At 37.2% G+C, this 21901-nt stretch overlaps 1 protein-coding gene across 6 annotated transcripts in view; it reads right to left on the bottom strand.

Annotated features, from left to right (window-relative positions):
- PTPRC (protein tyrosine phosphatase receptor type C) overlaps positions 1–20260 on the bottom strand; it is a 72673-nt gene extending 52413 nt beyond the window's left edge. For all 6 annotated transcript variants that reach the window (XM_064454768.1, XM_064454769.1, XM_064454771.1 and 3 more), the window contains exons 1-2: positions 20189–20260; positions 19986–20103 (exon numbers count right to left, since the gene is read on the bottom strand). In XM_064454768.1, the coding sequence (XP_064310838.1) occupies positions 19986–20052 (67 nt within the window). In that variant the 5' untranslated portion in view covers positions 20053–20103; positions 20189–20260. The remainder of the gene's footprint in view (positions 1–19985; positions 20104–20188) is intronic.
- Positions 20261–21901: the final 1641 nt, after the last annotated feature.

Raw genomic sequence — 21901 nt, 5'->3', positions numbered from 1 at the left:
ACTATGAACATGCAGTTTCTTCAGAATTGCCATCTAGGTTGCCTGTTTTGGGATGCCTTAACAGTTTGCTATCTCTCTGCCAACTTGATCAGAAATTCTGAGATTCAGAGGCAACAAGATCAAAGAGATTGGTTCAGCCTTCTACAGAGACAGTGATTTAGATCTGCTTGCCCAGCAAGCCTGTGTCATGTGATCATGGCACTATGTTTATCTTCCTAGTCTTGACCAGATTTCACTGGGGGAATACTGGTTGACTTCAGGTAAACAAGCAAGCTTAATGAAAACTTATGTTTCTTTTCAGATTATAACCTACTAATTTCAGAGGAACTTCCAAAATAGACCCAGTCAGCCCCATTTAATAGTTTATTGCTAAAGATAAATAAAAATTTAAGTTCCTACCATTATTCCTGCCAAACATAATAATAAAATGTCCATTTCCACCTAGTCTATAATTTCATCTGAAATGTATACATATTCCAGAAACAGAACACAGTTGAACTTCTTTAATAATTTAAGGCTGCATATTTAATATTTTTGAACCAGGATAAGAACAGACACAGGAACTCACAGCAAATAATGATTATAGATGTACAAGAAGAGTTGTGTTAGCTATGGATTAGGGGAATGTACTCATGTTCACCTGCAAAGTGAGTAGCCAAAGCTAATTTTTACTCTTCCTCTGACACCACCAGGAAGAGGCTGAGCTGCATCGGCAGAAGATCTAGCTCACAAGGCACACTTTCAACTGTACAGAGTATAGGGGAAATCAAGCATAACTTTTCAAGCTTTTTGGTGTTTTAACAGTGTTTGGAACTAATGGACTTCTTTCAATTTCCTGGAAAATGGCAGCCTGCAAGAACTATATGGTGTCACAGGATGTGGGTGCCTTAATTTTATCTCCATTTTGCAGAGCACTGGTCTGAACTTCGCAAACCAGCTCTCAGCTTGCGTTGTAAGCAAGCGCCTTCCAGTTCCCACAGCAAGGCTACCCATCAACCCACAAATGAGTAAAACTTCCTCACCGAGGCAAGGTGAAGAGCAGCAATGTACAAAAATATTAACACTTCAGCCTACATCATTTGAAAACAGAATTTTGCAAAACTAAACTACCAGAAAGTATAGTTGTCCTAATGATCCATCTTTCATTTTTGGCATGTTACTTTAGCTACAAAGCACTACAAAAGCAGCCTCTACAATTACAAAAGCCTCATGGTACATCACAGCATGACACAGTTATTATCTAAGAAATAAGGCTCTCTATAGTTTACCTTCCATGAGTATTACACTGTACACAGAAAATCCAGTGATTGTCCCAGATTACAATGTTCTGACTTGCCCAGAACAAACATCCAAAGTGTTTTTTTTCCTTTTATAGTATTTCAAGTATTCTTTAATTACTGAAGGTTCATTGATCTAAAGCCCAAAGAGCCACCTTTAAAAGGATGATTACTGTAGTAAACTGACTACCTCCACCATAGCAACTGGTGCTTGGGGAGTTTTTTATTTTTATTATAAATTCATATTCATAAGTCCTTCAGGAAATTTTGGGTGAATCCCACATCATTCAGCTCTGAAGCTTAGTTCCTAGAGACAACATTCACAAGCTTTATGCAGAGTCCTCTCCTAAAAGGAAAGCTAGCATTACAAAAAAAAAAAAAAAAAAAAAAAAAAAAAAAAAAGGCAGTGGGTCCCATTTCTTCTCTTCTCCACCACTCACAGAAGCAAGCACCCGGTGCTGTTACACTGCTGTACCTCGTTTCCCACACCACTAAGAGACTGGGGCCAACCCTGGTTTCTAACATTGCCTCATACTTTCAAACAGTGAACCACAATCTCTCTTGGCCAACTGCATGAAAACCTTGTAAAAAGGTGGCTTTAGTCTTCTGTTTGATTGCTTCTATTACTTTTTAACAATCTAGCAGACCCACCAAGTTATTCGCAGCTTTTCTCATACATTGGAATAATTTATTAATTTATTACAGTTTATGTTATCTCCTGAATTACTTCTTCATTTTGGTAACCATTATTTTGAATTTTACCTATGGCAGTTGATATTATCTTTAGTTAGCATCAGTTCAGATGGATTTCCAGCTTCAGAAGAACAGATCCAGTACCTAAACAAACATTCATAACCCAGCTTTTACTTTTTTCTCTGGCTTTACTGCTCCCTCTCCATTTAGGCTTAGGTATACAGTTCCACAGTGTGTTAACATAATTTCCTTACAGCTTCTAGGATTTCAGTTTAATTTTTCACATTTTCTTTCCGTTCATTCTAAAATGCTTTCTCCTAGAGCTAACTTCTAAACAACACTTGTCCCAGAGAACACTAGTGCTCATATTCTGCAGAAATAGCACTGGGGATTTCAGACATGATCTAACTTTTACTCTGTTTAAGTTATACCTAGATGATAGCATATTTATTTGTAAGACATTACATTTATGTCACATCCTCACATCTCTCATTTTCTAATAACAAAAATGCATAAATTTTTATAATACTAACTACAAATATGTAGTTATAAGACAGGAGCCCTTCATGGTAAATCTCTACCAAGGCCTTAAACTGTACAAGGAGTCCTTTGGTCAGGTATACCAGGAGCTTGACACAACAGAGTGAATTAACTCTGTTTCTTTGTGAGTCCATTTTCCAGTCTAACTTAACAGTATTTGCAGTGAGAGTCTATGAATGTGTGTCTTGTCCTCAAAAAGACAAATGCAAACTTGATTACTATGCACTGGGAATGAAATGGAAAAGGATTTTTTAGACCAACTTTAAAACTGACAGAGGTAAAATCAAATTACTGCATCTGCATATTGTTACGTGCGCTTTTCTTAAAGTAGAATCTATTCTCTATAAAAAGGTGTCAGTTACAACATGATATTAAGCTAAGCCCATATTTTGATTAAAAGTGGTGACTCACTGCAAGGAGAGCAATGCCATCACTGGAAAAATTATACATTGACTGACAGGTTTGGACACAGTATGATACAAGGCATCCAAGTGGCCTCAGATCTCATCCTTAATGCATCAATAGAAACAGATAACTATCTCTATACCAACAAACCTGAAAACGCTTCCAAGATTACAGGTCCAGAGGAAACATACCAGACATCATAGGGGAAGCACCTCCATCTGCCATACTCTGGTTGCTACATGAAGGAAACCTAAATGTGCAGGAGGGAAGGGAGTAGAAACATGTGCCAGGATGTCCCCGTGGCCAAGGCTGCAAGGGGAAGCTTAAAGCATATTACTACCTGCAGAAGATATCCAGTCAAAGATGTTTACACCTGGGCATATAACATCATATTTCTTATCTACCTTATAATTTTTAAGGATTTTTTTATTTCATAGCTTGCATTATTAAGCTTTTGAAAGAGACTCCTATCAACATAAACAGTTTAATTTAAATTAAAACCCCCAACAAATAATTATTTCTGTCTGCTTAACAGAATTACAAAAATTAGAGAAGAGCAAAAAAAAAAATCAGTTTATTTCAATAAAGTTGCCCTGATAGACAGATCAGAAGTGCCACTGAAAATAAGGGTTCCTACCCTGGTTTAAAGGTATATTTATATAAAGAAATACAGAAAGTACATCCTGATTAATTATTACCCTGCTGACAGTACAAAACTAGTGCAAAGGACCTGGATGTGTCCTTGAAGTGCCTCTGGCCTTGCAAGCCCAGAAAGTGGCAGGAATTGGGTTTTGCAGAAGATGAACAACCCTTGCATCTCCAGGGAATCCCTCGAATCCCCCCAGACCCGGAGAATGTCTACAGTGTGATGTTTAAACCTTATTCTTTTTCTGTAGCATGCAGACAACTCCTGTCCAAGTTGAGAAACTCTAAGGAATCTTTTGACTTCCTCTATTTTCCTCATAGCAAGGCTTCACCTATGAAGAAGGCATGAGCTGGGCTGGTGCAACCAATTTGATCGTTACGTTAATAAATGCATCAAAAGCAATATTAAAAACACGCACAGGAAGATTTTAAACACTGCACATTTAAATAACATTAAATCTAATTATTTTTAGCAAAGAATCATCAAACAACTGAAATTCAGAAAGTATTTCGGATATTATAACAACAGCTGGCATATGAAAAGAGAGTGTACCATAAAGAAAATGAGCAGAAAGACCAAGCTAGGATCTATTTGCGATCAAACTGGCTTCTCCTCCAGCAACTGCACTGTGAAGCTTCTAGATGGTATCTGCGAACAAGAAACCAACATCCAATGCTTCAAATACTCAGCATCACACAATGTCAGTCATTCCCAGCATTCTTCATTATGAGTGAAATCTCCTGTCTCAGTATAAGAAGTCATAGGGATTTGGTTTTGAGTTTGTTTGGGGGCTAAAACCTTTAAAGTACTTTTTGTTCTGAAATATGGCATTACAATGAATTTCGTGACAGCTCATTTCCTTAATGATCACATTTCCTGTAGTGAGACTTGTCATCTGGCTTTAAGACTGCACCAGCACTGCAACCACACGCACTCTGCAACACCTTCCACCTCCAGTGCAAAAGCTATTACATGTGCCCAGATTGAAACAGGACTCAAAGAGACATGTCACTCTGACCTAAGACATAGATTAGGAGTCTGCATCACCAGCACGGCTGAACAGTTTTGATTTTGGGTTTGAATTTTATTTTACAAGGAGAGTGGATGGTAACTTGTGTAGAAATCTGCCTCACTAAGACCTGTCATTATAGTCTTGATCATGTTAATTCTCATTTGCATTTGCCTCCTGCAGTACCACAATAATTCCAGATCATAAAATTAAATGTAAAGGCTAAATGTCCTGACCCCTGCTGCAAAATTACTAGTGCATCTTGTTATTACCCTGCTCTGGATTTACTCTCGTTCATGTTCCAGAACATCTGAACGGTGCCACCCCTTGATCTTACCCCACTGTCCAAGTCACACTTTCATTTATGCTTCAGTTTGATGCTCCTGCCTGGAATTAGGCAGAAGTTTTCTTTTGAAGCTGACAGCAATCTTCTCCCAGGAAGAAGGATTAATACCTTCATGTCTTCCTCCACTAGTCTTTGCTGAATATTAGACTAAGTTCTTGTGTTCACCCTTTGGTAGGGTGACAAGTAAGTGTTAGCAGAAGGTAATATGCAGAAGGTTAACCCAGGATTTGTGCTACTAGCTGAGGTGATATACAGGCATCCTACCACTTTGTTGATTGACTAACAGGTTCATTAAATTAATGGCTTATTTCACACAATAATCAATGTTACACTGTCCTCTTGTTTTGCATTGTTCAATATGACTTTATGCTTGAGTTTGCTACAAAATATGTGACTTCCTTTATGAAATAACTGTCCCAAACAACCAACCCCAAAGTTTGAATTCAAAAATGCTTCTTCTTGTGTCTTCATTTCCTCTCCTTTTTTTGCTTCTTAGTCAGCAAAAGTTCCTGAGTATTTCTTTTTGTCCAATAACTTTCCAGGTGACCTTTTAGAAGTCAGCTTTCTGGATCTGTTTCCATTTAACCTGGGAATAATGACTTTTCGTTGCTAAAGTGTTTTGAGCTCTGTGAAACAGCAAGGTATTTATGAAGGTGCACTGAAGTCCATTTATGAAGCAGAAATATTTTATATCAGCTCTGCAAGGTGACAATTTGCTATGATGAACAGGTGTCCAAGGCTCTTTTCTTTTGCATTTCCTTTAATAACTGATGTTGAGCAGCACTTACTAAAATAAATACATGGCCTGGTTTCTGCAAATATATACTTTCCTTCTAATGACACAAATATTTTGCAAGGTAATATTGTAATGAAAAATGTTCCATGGGTTTTTTTAAGGAAATTACATTTCTTTGTCTCACGTAGAAGATAAAAATGACGGTCACTGACATTATGTTTATCTCAAAAATACTCATATTTGTACGAAATAATCAAGGTTAGGTACATTCCAGAATGCAGAAATCTATTCTAAATCCTTCGGCACATAAGAGGAGTTATTGTATTTCTACTTACATACATATACAAAAAAAAAAAAAAATCACACTCTATAAAGAACTGTCATCCCATTAACGGTTTGGGAATCCTGAATGGTGGCTATATGGTGGCTAAGGGATCAAGCCTTGTGTGTCTAGCCTGACAGTGATGTATATTACTTTCATCCTACTGAAGTTGGCTCAAATTCAAACTAGTTAATAAGTCTTTGCTTTCTTGAAGGCACAGATTTAAATAAGTGAAATTAGTAAAATCTTAGTAACATTTATTTTAAAGACAAGCTATTTTTTCTCAGGCAAAACTCTCACAAACATAGTTTGAAAGCTTCTCCAGGTAAGAGTTTTCTGAAGGGACACTAATCATTTCAGTAGTGCAGCTCTAACCATTATTAATATATGAAAGACATGCCTTCCTGACTGGAAAAAGAATGTATTTTTCTTAACTAGACATTGTTTCTTCCCCTCTGCATTTGTTCTGCACAATATGCTTCCCCTTTAGTGAAGAGGGACATTCTCAGCAACTTCTCTGAGCAAGAATTCCTCCCCCTCCCCTTTAAGAATTGCCTTTAATCTTTGTTATAAGTGGAAGAATGATAGTGTTCTGCCTACACTTCCTGGAAACTCAGCCTAGGCCTATGTGTCTGCTTTTATCAAAATATCCATCAAAGGTCAGGTAATTTTCCATACTCATCTAGAGACAAAGATGCTACCTATCTTGATGAATCAGTTCAAGGGTGTTAGTGTTTCTCCCTGAAAATGAATCAGATATAATCACTAAGAAAATTAAGGACATTATTTCCATGACTATAACTGTGCTTCAGACTACAATCTTACCAGGTTCCACAGCTTCTTCCACTCTAAGCCCCCAATTCAGGTCTTCCCTGGCTTTGGAGTTGGTGACAGGAGACAAGGGACCAAGCAGCAGATCAGTCAATAGTAGCTAACCAGTCAGCAGAGCTAAGCTCTGCACTAGTTCCTGTGGCTATCAGAAAGACTAAAATCGGTTTGTTCTGCAGGGAACCTAACATGACCCAAAGAGTCCAAAATATTTTCTTTTATTATTTAATGCTTATCTTGGCATTACAGCAGTAACACAAAATTTGCTTGACATCTTAACTTAGAAAACTTAAAATAGGCAACAAATCAGTTTTCTTTTTTCTCCTCAAACAACTCTTACACCTAAGCAAAGATATCAAATATTTCTATACAATATTTTGCATTTAAATTTCCTACCAATATCCACTTCACAAGTGTTCATGATATAAAAATAAAAGCTACAGCTCAAAACAGGTACAATAAGATTGTTCTTTCAGTAGGATCTTCCTCCTACTTCCATCTCAATTCTATGCTCCATTAAATGGGAATTACACTGCCCTTCATCCAAACTGAAACTTAGCATGTTCCTAAAATTGTAATTCCGCATTTCACAGATCTGGTTTAAATTGTTGTAAACATTATCAATATTCATGTGATCTACTTTAAATGTGTCATCGACTTTAAAATGTTTCACTCCTTTTTGCAGGAATGCTTTATAAAACAACTTTTAAAGCCCTTTGTCAAATAAATAAAATCAACAAATGCAATGTCCATTTTGATACTACTAACTGAAAGCAATATAAAAATAATGATAACACTAACATGATACAAGTCACTTTCATGCACATAAATAAAAGAAACAATTGTAATCCTCAGAAATAAGTAGGAAATACAACTACCAATGGGTTGCCTTGATCAAGAGATGCAGGAATGTGGCAGGTTTGGCACTACATTACTGCAAAGAACTGAATGTTTAACTAGACCCCACTAGGTGTTTTAACAAAAAAACAAAACAAAGAACAACCCAACAAAAAAAAAAACCCAAAACAAAAGCCCCAACAAGCTAACAAACCAAAAAAAACCAACAAACCACCCCCCCAAAAAAAAATCAACCCAAAAAAGTCCAAAACATGAACAAAAAAAAAAAAACCAACCAAAAAGCATAAAACACATCAACACAACACAACACCCCAGCATTTCAGTAATAGTTCTTAAATTCTGTTCCAAATATTGGAAAACTAGCTATGAAAAAGCTTGATTTGCTTCATTTACAACATTGTCAGGAGAACTTCAGCACAGAATTACACCCTGGAAAGTCACAGATACATGTGTTTTTCACAATATACATTGACTCTTTTGTAACAAAATTGTACACACATAAGCTGTTCCAAAAGACATTGTCTCGGGAGCAAAAGTTCAAGAGTTGGCAAATGTCTGTTTTTGTATTGCCAGTGCAAAGCCCTAGTTCTTTTCTTTTCACGAAGGTCTTTCATTCTGTGATTACAGACAGCACAGAAATACTCCAGAGCACACGATGAAGATACCTTTTGCCTGTAGAGCTAATTCAGTGCATAAGCCATGGAGTTAGTGAGGCGGGGGACCACAAATAAGAAAAGAGATTTCGTAGCTATGTAGTAAAAAGCTGGATTAGGTAATAGGATAATATTCCAGCTCTTGTCACAGAATTCTTGTATCATGTTACAAAATATACTTCTACTCATTTACCATACAGCAGTCATTAATAATTGGTCTGCATTTAAATGGTTCTTATCTTAATTATACCAATCTGATTCGCTGAAGTGGTGACCATTCAAAACTGATTAACTGAAATTAACTGATGTAAGGGGTGTTTTAAAGACAATTGTGCTTGTCTCAGATTAAGCTTTCTGAATCAATAGATTGATTTTCTCTTTGGATCATTTTGTCATCACAAAAATGAAAATCCATATGTGCATAGCACTTAGCTACAGAAGACGAGCACCATCATCAAAAACCTTAAAAAGAAACTAATATTTCTAGATGCAGTGTTTTGAATAGTAATTCTGTAAATACAGCCTGAACTATACATTGACCAACACAGATATAATAATACACTTAATATATATTTTTATTCTCTACACAGAGAAGAGAATCCTGTAGTGGAAAAATGGTATGTGACAGTAAAAACTCCCATATAGAGACAAAGTTACCTCCTAAAAACTGGGTACTTAGCTTCATAACCTTCATGTCACCCTGAACATGTGATTTCTTAGTCTTTAAAAACATATTCCACCTTCAAAAAAAAAAGTCAGAAACTATGAAAGGGCACAATGCTGCTCTCCTCAGGCTTTATGAGCAGGACTGGGACATGTATATCTCATAGCTCAGTTCCACCCCTTGGGGTTAAGGGAGTACTGATAGCATTAGGATATTTTCATCTTCTGTGTGGGACAGTGCTAGAAGACTTTCATCAATGAGTTTTGCAGATATTTGCCGACAGCACAGGAGTGGTGAAACTCAGGGATTTTGGCTGCTATCATCTCAGGCTTTGTAGTATGAAGTAGAGGCTATCAGTTTTTTGTGTATTTCTCTCTCCCACTCCTTTCAGCTGCTCTGTCCCCAATACCATCTCAGTCCCAGCATCCAACCTCTTTTCTTAAAACAGTTCCATCATCCTTCCTCTGATGCTTTGTGGTAGGAATAGCTGTACCATCACATCCTGACTCCTTGTCCCACAACACTGATCTCCCCTCGTTTGGCTTCATATCTGATCAGAACTTCTTTCTAAACATTAATTCTTATAACGACAGAAAATTCCACTAAAAAGATGCTGATTGCATCCACTAACACTGTAAAGATCTGACATCAGCTATCAAGTAGAAGATTTATCACTCAATCAATCATTTCAAAGACTTTTCAATGACTACCATAAATATTTTAAGTAATTTTTTTTTAGAAAAAGGATGTACAATTATGTACCTGTTTCCTGCTACCTGTGGTTGTTCATTGCCACAAGGACAACCTGACATAACAGATAGAGCTCAGATTTTATGGAAAGACAATATCATTAAACAGTTATTACACAATAAATCAGCTTAATTCAAGACTTTCTCACAGATGTATCTTATGATCAACTACTGTAATAGCAAACACTGCTATTTCAAACCCTTAGCATTTCACAACAAAACCTTTTCACTCAAACTTGCAGCCATCTAGAACCCAAAAGTCCTTATGACCCTGAACTCAGCAAATGAATTACAACCAATTACACACACACACAAAAAAAAAAAAAACAAAAAAAAACCACAAAAACAAACAACCACCAAACAAAACCCACAGACCACCTCTGTAGAGTTCAATAAATATTTCAAAAGAGTATTGTATACTGTAATATGGATCCAGGTCACATTTGAATTAAATGCAGGCAATTCCCAGAGCTTGTGTCTACAGAGTTCACCATCTGATATTCAGAAAACTCGTAAGTTCTGTATTTCTTTCTCCTTGCTTTTTTCAAGAGGAAAGAGTTATATTGTGATTTTATTTTTTTTTCAGTCTAAATAAATCTGTTAGGCCAATTACAGGTGAAAATTAATTTATTATTTCTATTACTATTTATGAGCACTTAGATATGAGAATGCTGAACAGAACATAAATTTCTCTGAACTGAACAGAATAGAATGTGGTCCCTCCCTTTCATATACAAATGCTGTTCATGTTAGCTCATCTCCCGCAGATAGAGTATCTGCTACAAGAATTGAGAGTCAGAGGGGTGAGATTATATGCTCTCCCATACAAGATGGTGAATGCATGTGTGTGTTTGTAACACGTCATCTACACGTTCTGTTGTTTGTTTACCATATTTCACTCACTGGTGAGAGAACGCAATATGTTAATAAAAGGATCAAACAGCTAGAGAAAATAATCATTGCAAATAGATATAGTGCCTTTGTATGTGACCCAATTTTTAATTGTTTCTATATAGCAAGAGAGGAGCTTTGGAGCATCATAAGTTTTTATCTGCAGCAGCTTTATCTTTAAGAGTTATCTTCCACAAATATGTGCTTCAGTTGTTGTCACGTAAAGAAGTTATAAGAGCAGAGTGTGAGACCTGCAATACACGGACCTATGTAGGAGAATTTATTTTGGATCCAGGGAATAATTTATTCAGTTTTATTCTGCTTTGAATAAGATGTTATAGTATGTCCCTTTCTCAGGGAAAGAAATAAATAGCATGGGGGATTATGCAAGCTCTTTGGCTGGGCACAAATTCTACTATTACTTTTTCCCTTATCTGTCTTTTTTCTTGCTTTATACCATTGCTTTTCAAAAAGTATCCATGCTGTCCAGAATCACATCATAAACCCTTTGCGGACAAGATCACATTTTGTCCTACATTTGTATAGCACCTGGCCCAACAAGAATGCTTGATCATGACTGTGGCCATTAGCCCTACTGTACACGCAGGTCAGACCATCACACACAGACGGGAGCAAGCCCTTCTTTACTTTCCAAGGGTTCAGTATTCATAACTTGAGGAAAAATTTTCAGCAAATATTAACTTGCAGCTGCACACTCCAATTTTTCACATCATCTCAGTGACAAACACATGGAGGTATTCTGAAAGTCTGATCAGTTTCTTCTATGAATAAACAGTTCTCAAGTGTTTTGGAGCTTACAGTCAAAACTGGGGTTGTTTTGTCATCCAAACAGCTTTCTCAGGGCAGCTAACAGGAAAGAAGAAATTTGAATCTGAAGACCCCCAGTAGGTTAAAAAAAGGAAAAACTGGACTTTTTCCTGTTCTAATATAAAGCCAAACAAAATTCAACAAAACACAGTGAAAAACCACAAAGATAAAATAAATCCTGTAAGACACTTGGAAGCCTCTTCAGACTTTCCACTGACGTCACCACTGAGGTGAGGCTTAGGTGAACAGCAATTCTATTGCAAAGAGAAACGGCATCAACTGCAGAGAGAGCAGCTGAAAATGGCATATCTGACATGCTTGGTGTGATTAAAAGGTCTTCGTTGCTCAGTGAAGTGTGTTTTTTAGAAGCTGTGGTATGCAAGCAAGCCTTCACTTGCTGTTTAAGGCACACTCCTGCAATGACGACACACTTGTTGACACGTCTGGAGCAGAATCAACTTCCACATTATAAATGCCTCTCTTCCCAACATTAGCTCAAGGACTTAGACTGGCTACAGCACCAAACACCTGTCTGTTTACTCAGGGTGGTGCAAAACTGCATCTTAGCAGGCCCTTAAGCCTAGCTTTAATCACAGCAGGAAGACAAATGCAGCTGCCATTTTTTTATTAGGTTTTGGAATAATCTGATCCTCAAATCTTGGAATTTTTGTGGGACCTTTTCTCCTGAACTCTTCTATGATTTCTAACAAACTTAATACACGCTGTGTTAATTCAAAAGGCATCTGTAGGCTAGATTTCAATAAATGGCACGCCTCTATAAATACTATCTTACTACATATTCAAAATTATCTGTTTTATCACTTTTAAATCTTCATGGCCAAACTGGCCAATATTCAGAAAATATAAAGTGCTAAAATCAGAAGGCCAAACATTACTGGATTTTATGAAAGTTTCACCTCCAAGTATTACAAAACCTTTAAGTATTACAAAACTTTGATACATTAATACCAAGGATAAATAACTCTATAGATCTCAGATTGTTTCCTTGAGCTGCCTCCCTTGTATTCAGCACTATTCCAATGTAAACCTTCTAAACTGTTAGTATGTAAATTAACACTGGCTTAAGTTGTTATTATTCCTTACATTTTCTGAGAGTGAGAGCGAGTGTATTGGGTTGCCCTCAGAAATGTTTATTTCTAAGTCATTTGATTAGCAGACTAGGACAGCAAAATCAGAAATGCTACTAAGTTGTACTAAAGCATATTTCTTACTGCTGTTTCACATCTTTCCCTCAAACCTCAACCACATTTCATACTTCAGACTAACACACTAGACTGCAGGTGTGTACAGGATGTAGAAAAGTCTTTCATTTCTGTTGAGGTAGCACAGATGAGCACAGAAGCATTAATGAAACTGCAAACAAGGCCAAGTATTTTCATGTACTTATTGGGCAGTCTCAGGTATCAAATGTTATACTTCTACTCACACACACAGGTACATGACACAGGCATGCACATTCACATGTATTATTTGGGGATGAGGAAAGTTGTAGATTGCTTACAAGAGACCCAGACAATCTCTCACTGTCATCAGGGATCATGTAGAAAAAACTTACACATAATTTTAAAAATATGTTTCATTATCATTTAGGTTCGTCCAAGAAAGAGTGATATGAATAAAGAAATCCTCCAGATACTCTATCCATAACTCACTAAAACTAAAGTATTCCTCTAAGGTGTATATACATGTGACTCTGCATTCATTTTCTATATAGGTCAACCTCCAGAAGATTAACTAAACTGCTGCAGTAGCAACATTGGTCACCTTTCCTCAACTATGCAAGCATATAATTTTAAATCATAGGCTGACGAGAGTCAGCTTGGCCTGCATTTCTCTAGAACAGTTGGTTTATGTTTATAAATGCTACCACTGAGACTCCTAAAACACCTAATTTACTAGACAGGCTCGCTATTGTATTTACCCCCAAGTGTGGAGGATGCTTTGTAACTGAAGCCTTTTGCAGCTATGGTCCATTTAGCACACCTTCTCGTCTCATCTGCAGACACAGGAAGTAAAAATCTGGCAGTCCTGTTCTTGTGTCTTATAAGGACTCGTTGACCAACCTCAGTTATTTCACTCAACATTGGTTAAAATGGAGACTACAGATGATGTGATCATGTTTTAGAGAATTAATGAAATTAAGCACAGTATGGGTTGTTCTTACTCAGCACAAAAGTATCGGCTCCCCATTGACACCACCTGTGCTTTAGGACTGAGAACAAGGTAGAAACTTATGCACAAGTCATTTGTTTCATACTTTCATTTTCTTTGCTCAGATACACTATTCAAAATACTTTAATGCAAACTCAGTTTCTTCAGATTAATTTGTGGCAGTTTACAGGTTGCAAGAGTCAAGCATCCCTCAGAATATTTAAGGAATTATGACTACATTTTGCAACAAGGTAAGTGTTACTACCTTCAACTTATCAGATGATGAAACCGAGATCTGGAGAAATGAAAATGACTTAACACTTCACACCATGAGTTTCTGAGACTGCCTAGACTGCAGCTGACTTCTGTCTCTCATATCTTATTCTAGAACCTTGACTATGCTCTACCATTTATCCTACCCTTTTTTCCACCTATATGTGTCTTAACGCACAAGTATCCAGAAACAGTTCAGGGACTAATACTATCTTAAATATTCCATACACAGCTTCTGCAACATATATGATTACCTGGAAAGGCTTTACTAGCCATATATTTTTGTACTGTCTCAGCTGAGTCTCTGTATTGTATTACATTTCCCTGAGTGTAAAATCCTTCAGCTCATATAGGACATATATGCTTCGTTTAACAAACTGCTATTTCCTTATATGTTGTACAGAAAGTTTCGTTGTATGGCTTCATTTTTCTGTTAGACAGCTAGTTTGATTATTTCTGCTTTTTGTCAGGAAAAGATTGTATTTCAAAAGGCAATTAAAAATATTGCTCCATGGAGTCCACGTTTTTGCAACAACAACAAAGAAGTCATTCATGTACAACAAAAGATGCCTCCAGAGCTCTGTGCAGGGTGGTGGGATTATGAGTGAAGAACAGACAGATTGTAAGAGAAGTCTTTGAAACTAGAGAATAGAAACCTAAGCAAGCAGGCTAGCTGAGGAGGCACTGACACAGATGGAATAACTGGAAGAACAGTACTGTGAAGTAGTGGTATAAAAGAAAAGAAAAGAAGTGGATCCTGTTAGCTGTACAACACTATGGATAATATAAACTAGCACTGAAGTGTGCTTGGCTAGTTTCTAAAATCCTGGTACTGAAGGCCCCAAACTGCTTTACTTGAAAGGGAAGGAAGCCTGGAAATATATAAAATGCTGTAACAGTTACTGAAACACTGGCGAACAAGATCTGTTTGCAAGTGTATAGATAGCCTGGAAATATATCAGGACACACAGTACAACAATCTGAGAGACAGTAAAGTTGCTGGGGAAAAAAAACCAGCTTTCGCAACTGTATCTGTTATTTTAATCTTGATGTTTACCAGAGGAAGTCATTTTTGCCACTTTAAACCTTTTTAGCATTTTTTGCACAGAAGTGCTTCAGGGCCCAAACTGACCTTTGAAGAGAGTAAACTATTTCCCCCTAAACGTTTTGGATGATCTGTAGTCCATAAGTTTTCCTGAAAGAAATAACGGCTTGATTCCTAGTTACATACAATTAAAGACGATGAAATGTGAACAACAGACATGTCCGCATGATGCAGAAAGCAGCAGAGCTCAGGGACAATCGCTGTCTCCCAGGCAGGGCTGGCAGTCACAGCCCCAGCAGCCAGCTCAAAGGGCATGTCTGTCTTGAGCAGGGCACAGACATCCAGTCCAGCCCTATTTAAGCTGTTACATTCCTGTAAAGCACAAAGAGCTGAACTCATGCTAGCAAGCCTTGCACAGCACATGACACCTTCCTGCTCATCTGCTGTCTCAGGTGCCATCTCTGCAGCCACCCCTGTGCTGAGCTCCCCTGTGGTTCTCACCCTCAGGGCTGGCAGCATAAGAGGAACAGCCACTCAAAAGAAGGGGAGTGACAGTGGCAAGACTCAGGGCAAGTCTGTGCTGCAAAATATGGGGTAATGCAGAGACACTCAAGCTAACTCTAAATGAGGTAGTTGAATGAGTACGAAGAGAAGTCAAGCCATGACAGCAGAGTTCATTGTGGGCTAATTTTCTCTGCATTCCTGGTGGGCCAGATGTATGCATATGAATATTAACTCTTAAAACTAGATCAAGAATATAAACAGAGGACAGAATATTTTCATAGCCTGCTGTTCTCCTTTCCTTGCTCCCAGCATGGTACCGCATATACCACAATGCAGCTGCACAGGAAAAGAAAACAGGATAATTTTCATGCACTATATACAATGCATTCACTATATACAATGCATTCACAATTTCAGTGTGGAAACTGCCTCCTTGTTTAATGCATACACATGATCCCAGGGAAGCAGGCAGTTCTGTAGATAGATCATGGAAGTCAGAAAAACAGAGCTTGATTCCTGATACTAGGAATATTTTGAAAAGCCACTTCATCCTATTTCCTCACCCCACTTCTCCTGCCTTATCTCATTATATATGCAAAGTTTCTAAGCCACTCACTGTTAATTTATTCTTCAGAGCCTAAATATATAAATGTAAGTTCACCAAATTAAAACTAAATGAAGTCGTTCCAACACACCATGCCACCAAGTCCTGGATTTTCTCTAGAACTGGTCTCTGCATGGCAATTTCGTGGCTTTAAGTCTATTCTGGTAAAACATTCTCAGTATGTCAATATACTGATGTGAGTGAATACAGAATCACTAGCAAATGTCTTCCATACTATGTAAGAAAGACCCATTAGTCCAGGATCAATGTCTTTTGCCCTATCTGCAGTTATAATCAACATATCATACTAACAACCCAGCCATCTGCTTGTTATGTTTGTGCAGGTCTAGGTGAACGGATAAAGAAAATTACATGTTTGGTCCAAATCAAGTATCTAATTCTAGTCCAGAAACCCTGTAGCTATGCTAGTGTGCTGCTGTGCTCTGATTAATATTTGTCCTGCTGGTGGTTTAGGTACAACACTGTAATGAAGCTGAACCAGTTTAGAACTGGAAGTTTGTGTCTAGCCAGCCCAGGAATTGAGCAGGACTGCCTGCACCCCTGTGCATACGCAAGCTCTCAGTTAATTTTGAATAAAGTCTTGGAACTGCGCAAGATATGAAAAGCATATAATTCATTTCAAATTATTAAGAGGTCCTTGAGTGCAGGACTCTGGGGTATGTATTTCAGAAAGCACCACTAAAAAAAAAGATACTATGATACAGTCCTAAACAGAAGCTGCAGTCGGGCATCCATAAGAGGAAAACATCAGAGGCAGTGCTCTAAAGCCTTCACTTCACTTTGTTTTACCTATCCTCCTGCCAGAGCAATTCCCCGTATTCTTTACCCTACACATAAAATGAGCCAATATTACTAAGTTCTGCTACTTAAAGATTAGGTCTGCCACTCTTTCCAAAGGGATAGACCAATCTGTGAAAAAACTTTTCACAGAAAGTCAAAGCTACAGGAGGAGCTATACTGATGCTGATGTCTGTGGGAAGAAAACATAACACTTCCAGGTGGAAACCTCCACAGCTGTTGGGCATGGAGACTTCAAGGCCCCAGATTTCAGGTGCCTGCCAAAGCTTGGTACTTTCAACTTGGAAAATAAAAGCCACACCCAAAACTACCAAGTAATTATTTAGTTTCCTGAAATAAAGGAAGTGGCTCAGAAGTGGGTGAAGGCTTTTGAAAGCTGTCAAATTGCGAATCCTTTTGTGGAGGGTGTGGGAGGAACCTGAATTAATGACCTAATGAAAAAAAAAAGTGCTTATCCTGCAAGCATTTCTTTTTCTTTTTTCTAGATGGAAGCAAAGGGGTTTTTTCCTGTTGGGTTGGTTTTGGTTGGTTTTTTTATTTGTTTGATTGTTTTTTGTTTTGGAGGGGATTGTTGAAGTTGGGGGTTTTTTATTGGGTTATTTTTGGGGCTGTTTTTTTGGGGTTTTGCGTTTGTGTTTTTTTTTTTTTATAAACAGGCATTGATGCATTTTTATCAGGTACAACAGCATAACTTATTTGATGGGGAACTCTGCCTAGGCATTAGAAGATGTTATGTTATCAATTTTTACACTTAAAGATTTTGAGAAGCACACATCTGGCAACTAAAGATTTTAGTAAAGCTAGCTATTCCATGTAAGTAGAGATAAAAGACTAACAAATAGCGCACAAAACACTGATTCATTTAATGGGATGTTTCAGCAGTGCAAATGTTTACAAGGACAGATTGAACTCCACGTTTGGTATTCATTGGTACCATGTATTGGTATGTATGGGTACATCCACGAATACCGTTACTCGTCTATTTCTTACCAAGATAACCAGCTGCATACATGCCTTTTATTTGGGGGCTTTACATAGCGAAAAGGCCTTTGTGCAGGCTCTAGATAGTCCTAATGGGTTTTTTCATTTTAATGTAGTTTGATGCTCTTGAAAGTGGCTTGGTGATTACAGCAAATTAGAGATATTTTATAGGATGTCTGCACTTGCAGTGGAAGTTAGACAACCTTAAAATTTCTTCCGCTAGGTCTTCAAAATCACTAGATACAGTAGGCTCTTGGAGAAAAATAATAATAGTAATGACAAAACAAGTCCAAAAGCTTACCCAACACTTCCTAACAAGAGCCCAAAAATTGTTCTTGCCATAAACCCAAAGCCTACACCACCTTTTCTGAACGTCGCTCCTCCATTAACAAACGCCTCCCTAGAAGACTGCCTGGTTGCCCATAGCTATGAGGCAGAGCAATCTACACAGCAAAGATAAAGTATAATGGTTCTGTCACCCTGACAGGAGAATCAATCTTTGTGCCAAACTACATGGTAAAAACAAGGTCTGTGAGGTTGTGTACTTGATACTACAGCATGAAACCATTAATTGCTTTAAGTGTACTAGAGAGGAATTAGAACTTATCATTTCTTTGAGACTCTTCTGTTTAGTAGAACTATGTAGAGAGTAACTGGCTCGAGCTAGACTACTGTGTGTGGACAGAGAGAAAATAACTATTACTTGAAATAAAATACTGCTACCCCTCTTTCTGTCTTCCAGCCCTCTCTGTTAGCTTACACATCGACTGACTGTGGAGGTGGCTGAGAGAGCAGACAGTAACCTGCCCTTTCTGGAGAAAAGAAAGCAGTGGGAAGTCTCAGAAAGACTTATAAAATGGAAAGTAGGACAGCAGATTTAACAAAAACAAAAAAAGACCACAAAAAAAAAAAGGAGGGACAGGAAGAGCAAGAAATTTTGTTCTTTTCCTCTACAGTACAGCATTCACTTGTTTTCTTATACTGTACAACAGCTACCAACCAGATTTATTCAGTGCTGCCTCTCTTCAGAGACTTCGAAGTACAAGGGAACTAATGCTCAGGCTTCAACTGCTCTTCTTAGCTGGTTATCAACTAGACAGATCATTTTCTTACTTACATCAGTATAAACCTAGAGTTTCTATAGTGACACAATGACCGAATCATGCATAAATTCAATGTACGTGAAAAGAGGTTTCAGCCCCATGTATAATTTGCTGCCATTTCAGACTATATGTTTGAAGCCACTTTTTAAGATGAACATCACTTCAGAGAAAAGCTTTTGTGTCCGCCGTCAACTACCCCAAATTACATTAACTAGCTAAACTGATGGAAGGTACATACACATAGAATGCTACATGTTCTTCTCAAGAAAATATTTTCTAACACAGATCCATTTTTGTCTTTATATAAAGTATTACATCAAAATTAATTGCTTTCCTTTCTACTCACATTATCTGTCACATCTAGCATGTTTTGCGAGATCAACCTTTTGGGCTCTATCTTTCTCATAAAATTTAAAAAAAACAGTCAAGCGACAAATTCACCTGCAGTGGGGTAATTCGACAATAAAAATTCTGAAGGCTTTTTAAGAAGTAATTTATATTAAATAAATTAAGAAAACATATTTTATAAAATTAATATAAAATAAGTAATTTCCAAACTGCAGAGATTAACTTACAATGTTTAGATTTTTTTACTAACCCCACTGCAGTAAAAATCAAAATTTGAGGAACTGTAAGCAGATTCTGAGATCGGGGAGTGGCTAAAATGGATGGGAAGATCTTTTTCTTGAAGGATTTAAACACAGAAAACAATGTACTGCATCATGAGATACAAACATAAAAACTGTATTGAACAGGTTCACATAAGAGATCTAAATGTATTCTTTTTTAAATAAAACTACAAATATGGGTTTTTTTCATGGTTCATATAACTCTCACGTATTACACGCGGAAGACATTTTAGCCTTGTACATCATGCATCAATCTTCCTGATCTACGTTCTGACACCATAGCATACAATTATATTCTGGTTTCTGACAAAGACGTTCTTCCTCCACTTTGCGAATCTTTTAATTTGTTTTATTCTACAGAGGACATTAAGGGATCAAAATGATAGAAAGAAATATCAGTTGCTACCTACCTTTGATAAAAGCATCCTGTCTCAGAATTGCAACGCCAAATGCTAAGAGTTTAAGCCACAAACACATGTTTATTTCTGGAAATCAGGCGTATCCTTATGAAACAGCATGTGTCTCTCTCTGGAAAGCAAAATAAGTGTTATCTGACTGCAAAAGAATTTCTCAGCCCAACTTGAACCAAAAAGGAGAATAACTAGGCACATACATTGCACTGCCTGCTTATCTGTGAAGGAGTTGCTTCCTCTGTTACCCCAAACTAACCACTCGCAAAGTCCCTATGCAGTTTAGTGATGTCAGAGACAATTACTTCTTCAAAAAAAAAAATTCTTTCAGTTTCCAGGAAGTTAAGAGGGTTTTTTCTTAAGTTGCTGCAGTAATGCTCAGCTTCCTCAATTCAAACAAAATAGATTATTTTCAGCCATCTCTTTCTACTGAGACGCTAAACAAGACTTAACTTTTCAAAGGACTGGATTTAACAGTCATTCTTTCTCTTAATATTAATTTTTCTATTGCATACATCCACTGAGTCCCTTCTATGCTATAGATGCTTCTTGATATTTCTGTTGAGAGAAAGAGAAAGTCTAACCATCAGTCAACAAAACCCTTATAGTGGCAACAAGGCCTTCATAAAATGATGCATCCTCAAGTGAAGTGACTGCTGATTAAATGAAAACCCTGGACATATTTCTGAATCTTTCTGCAAGGATTCAATTCTAGATATGACAGTAATCCACAACAAATGGATAGGATCACTCTAATTCTGTTTTCTATAATGTTCAGTGCCTCATTAGATAGCTCAATGAAATTCTTTACCATGACAGTGCCAGAGGACTGTGGTCCCTTTCCTGGAGTTGATGCAAGGTACAGCAAACACATTTTCCCTCACTGCATGCACTGAGATCGTACTCAACAATTCAGTAACAAATGCCTATTATACAGTAGATTACAAAAGGAATAAATATTGAGATTTCTTTCTTATTGGAGGTTTCAAAGGTTTTAAAAGAACCAGCAGAATCCTGTCACAAAACAGATAAAGATAGGAAGAGAATATATTTGTGCTTATTCTTCATATCATAAGTCTTTCAGACACTTCCTAAGCATCACACAGGAAAAAGTTGCACAAATTCACATAATAATTCACAGATGACATGACTGAATCAGACTCCTCATGATATTAAACCCAGCTTCTACATGGCCAACTTTGAGTCAAGTCTTATAACACAGGCCATAATCTTAGCTTCCATTAAGCAGTATGTGTCTATATGAACTGGCTGTAATAATTATATTGTAAATGTGTTCAGAACAAAACTAATATAGTGATATCACTCTGACACTCCAGAGACTCCAACTTTGATATACAATTACTTCATCATCCTGAAGTTATTGAAAATTTAATTTGGACTATAGCCATACACTGTCTGCACCACTGACATCTTAGTCTCTGTTATCCTAGACAAAACCAGGCTAACAGAAGAGCTGAAGTGTGCTCTCTGATGAATAGAGTGCATGATATCCTGTGGAGAATTTCACATAAAGGCTCTGAACAAGAATCAGGCTCCATTTCTACCTGACCTTCCCCAGGACTTGTATACAACCTCCACGCAACTTTTCAAGCTGTTTCCGCAAGACAAATTCCTGCACAGTAGGCCTTTTCTGGCTGCATAGTATTTACATAGCCTACTTAGCACTTAAATATTACATATTTAAGTAATCATATCATATATATCATATACATACATATCATATATATTATTTAGTGATAACATCACACACCCTAGACATCATAATATTCAGGTATAATATTATTACACTAATTTAACAGTTGAGAAAGCATAAACCATCAACTGTTAAAATTACTGACCAAAGTTATCAATACTCAAACCACATATTGTAAGTCTTAGTGAAGTCCTAAGAAGAA

This window comes from Phalacrocorax carbo, chromosome 6 (assembly GCF_963921805.1).
Source record: "Phalacrocorax carbo chromosome 6, bPhaCar2.1, whole genome shotgun sequence".
NCBI lineage: Eukaryota > Metazoa > Chordata > Aves > Suliformes > Phalacrocoracidae > Phalacrocorax > Phalacrocorax carbo.
This window is presented reverse-complemented; position numbering and strand designations above follow the sequence as displayed.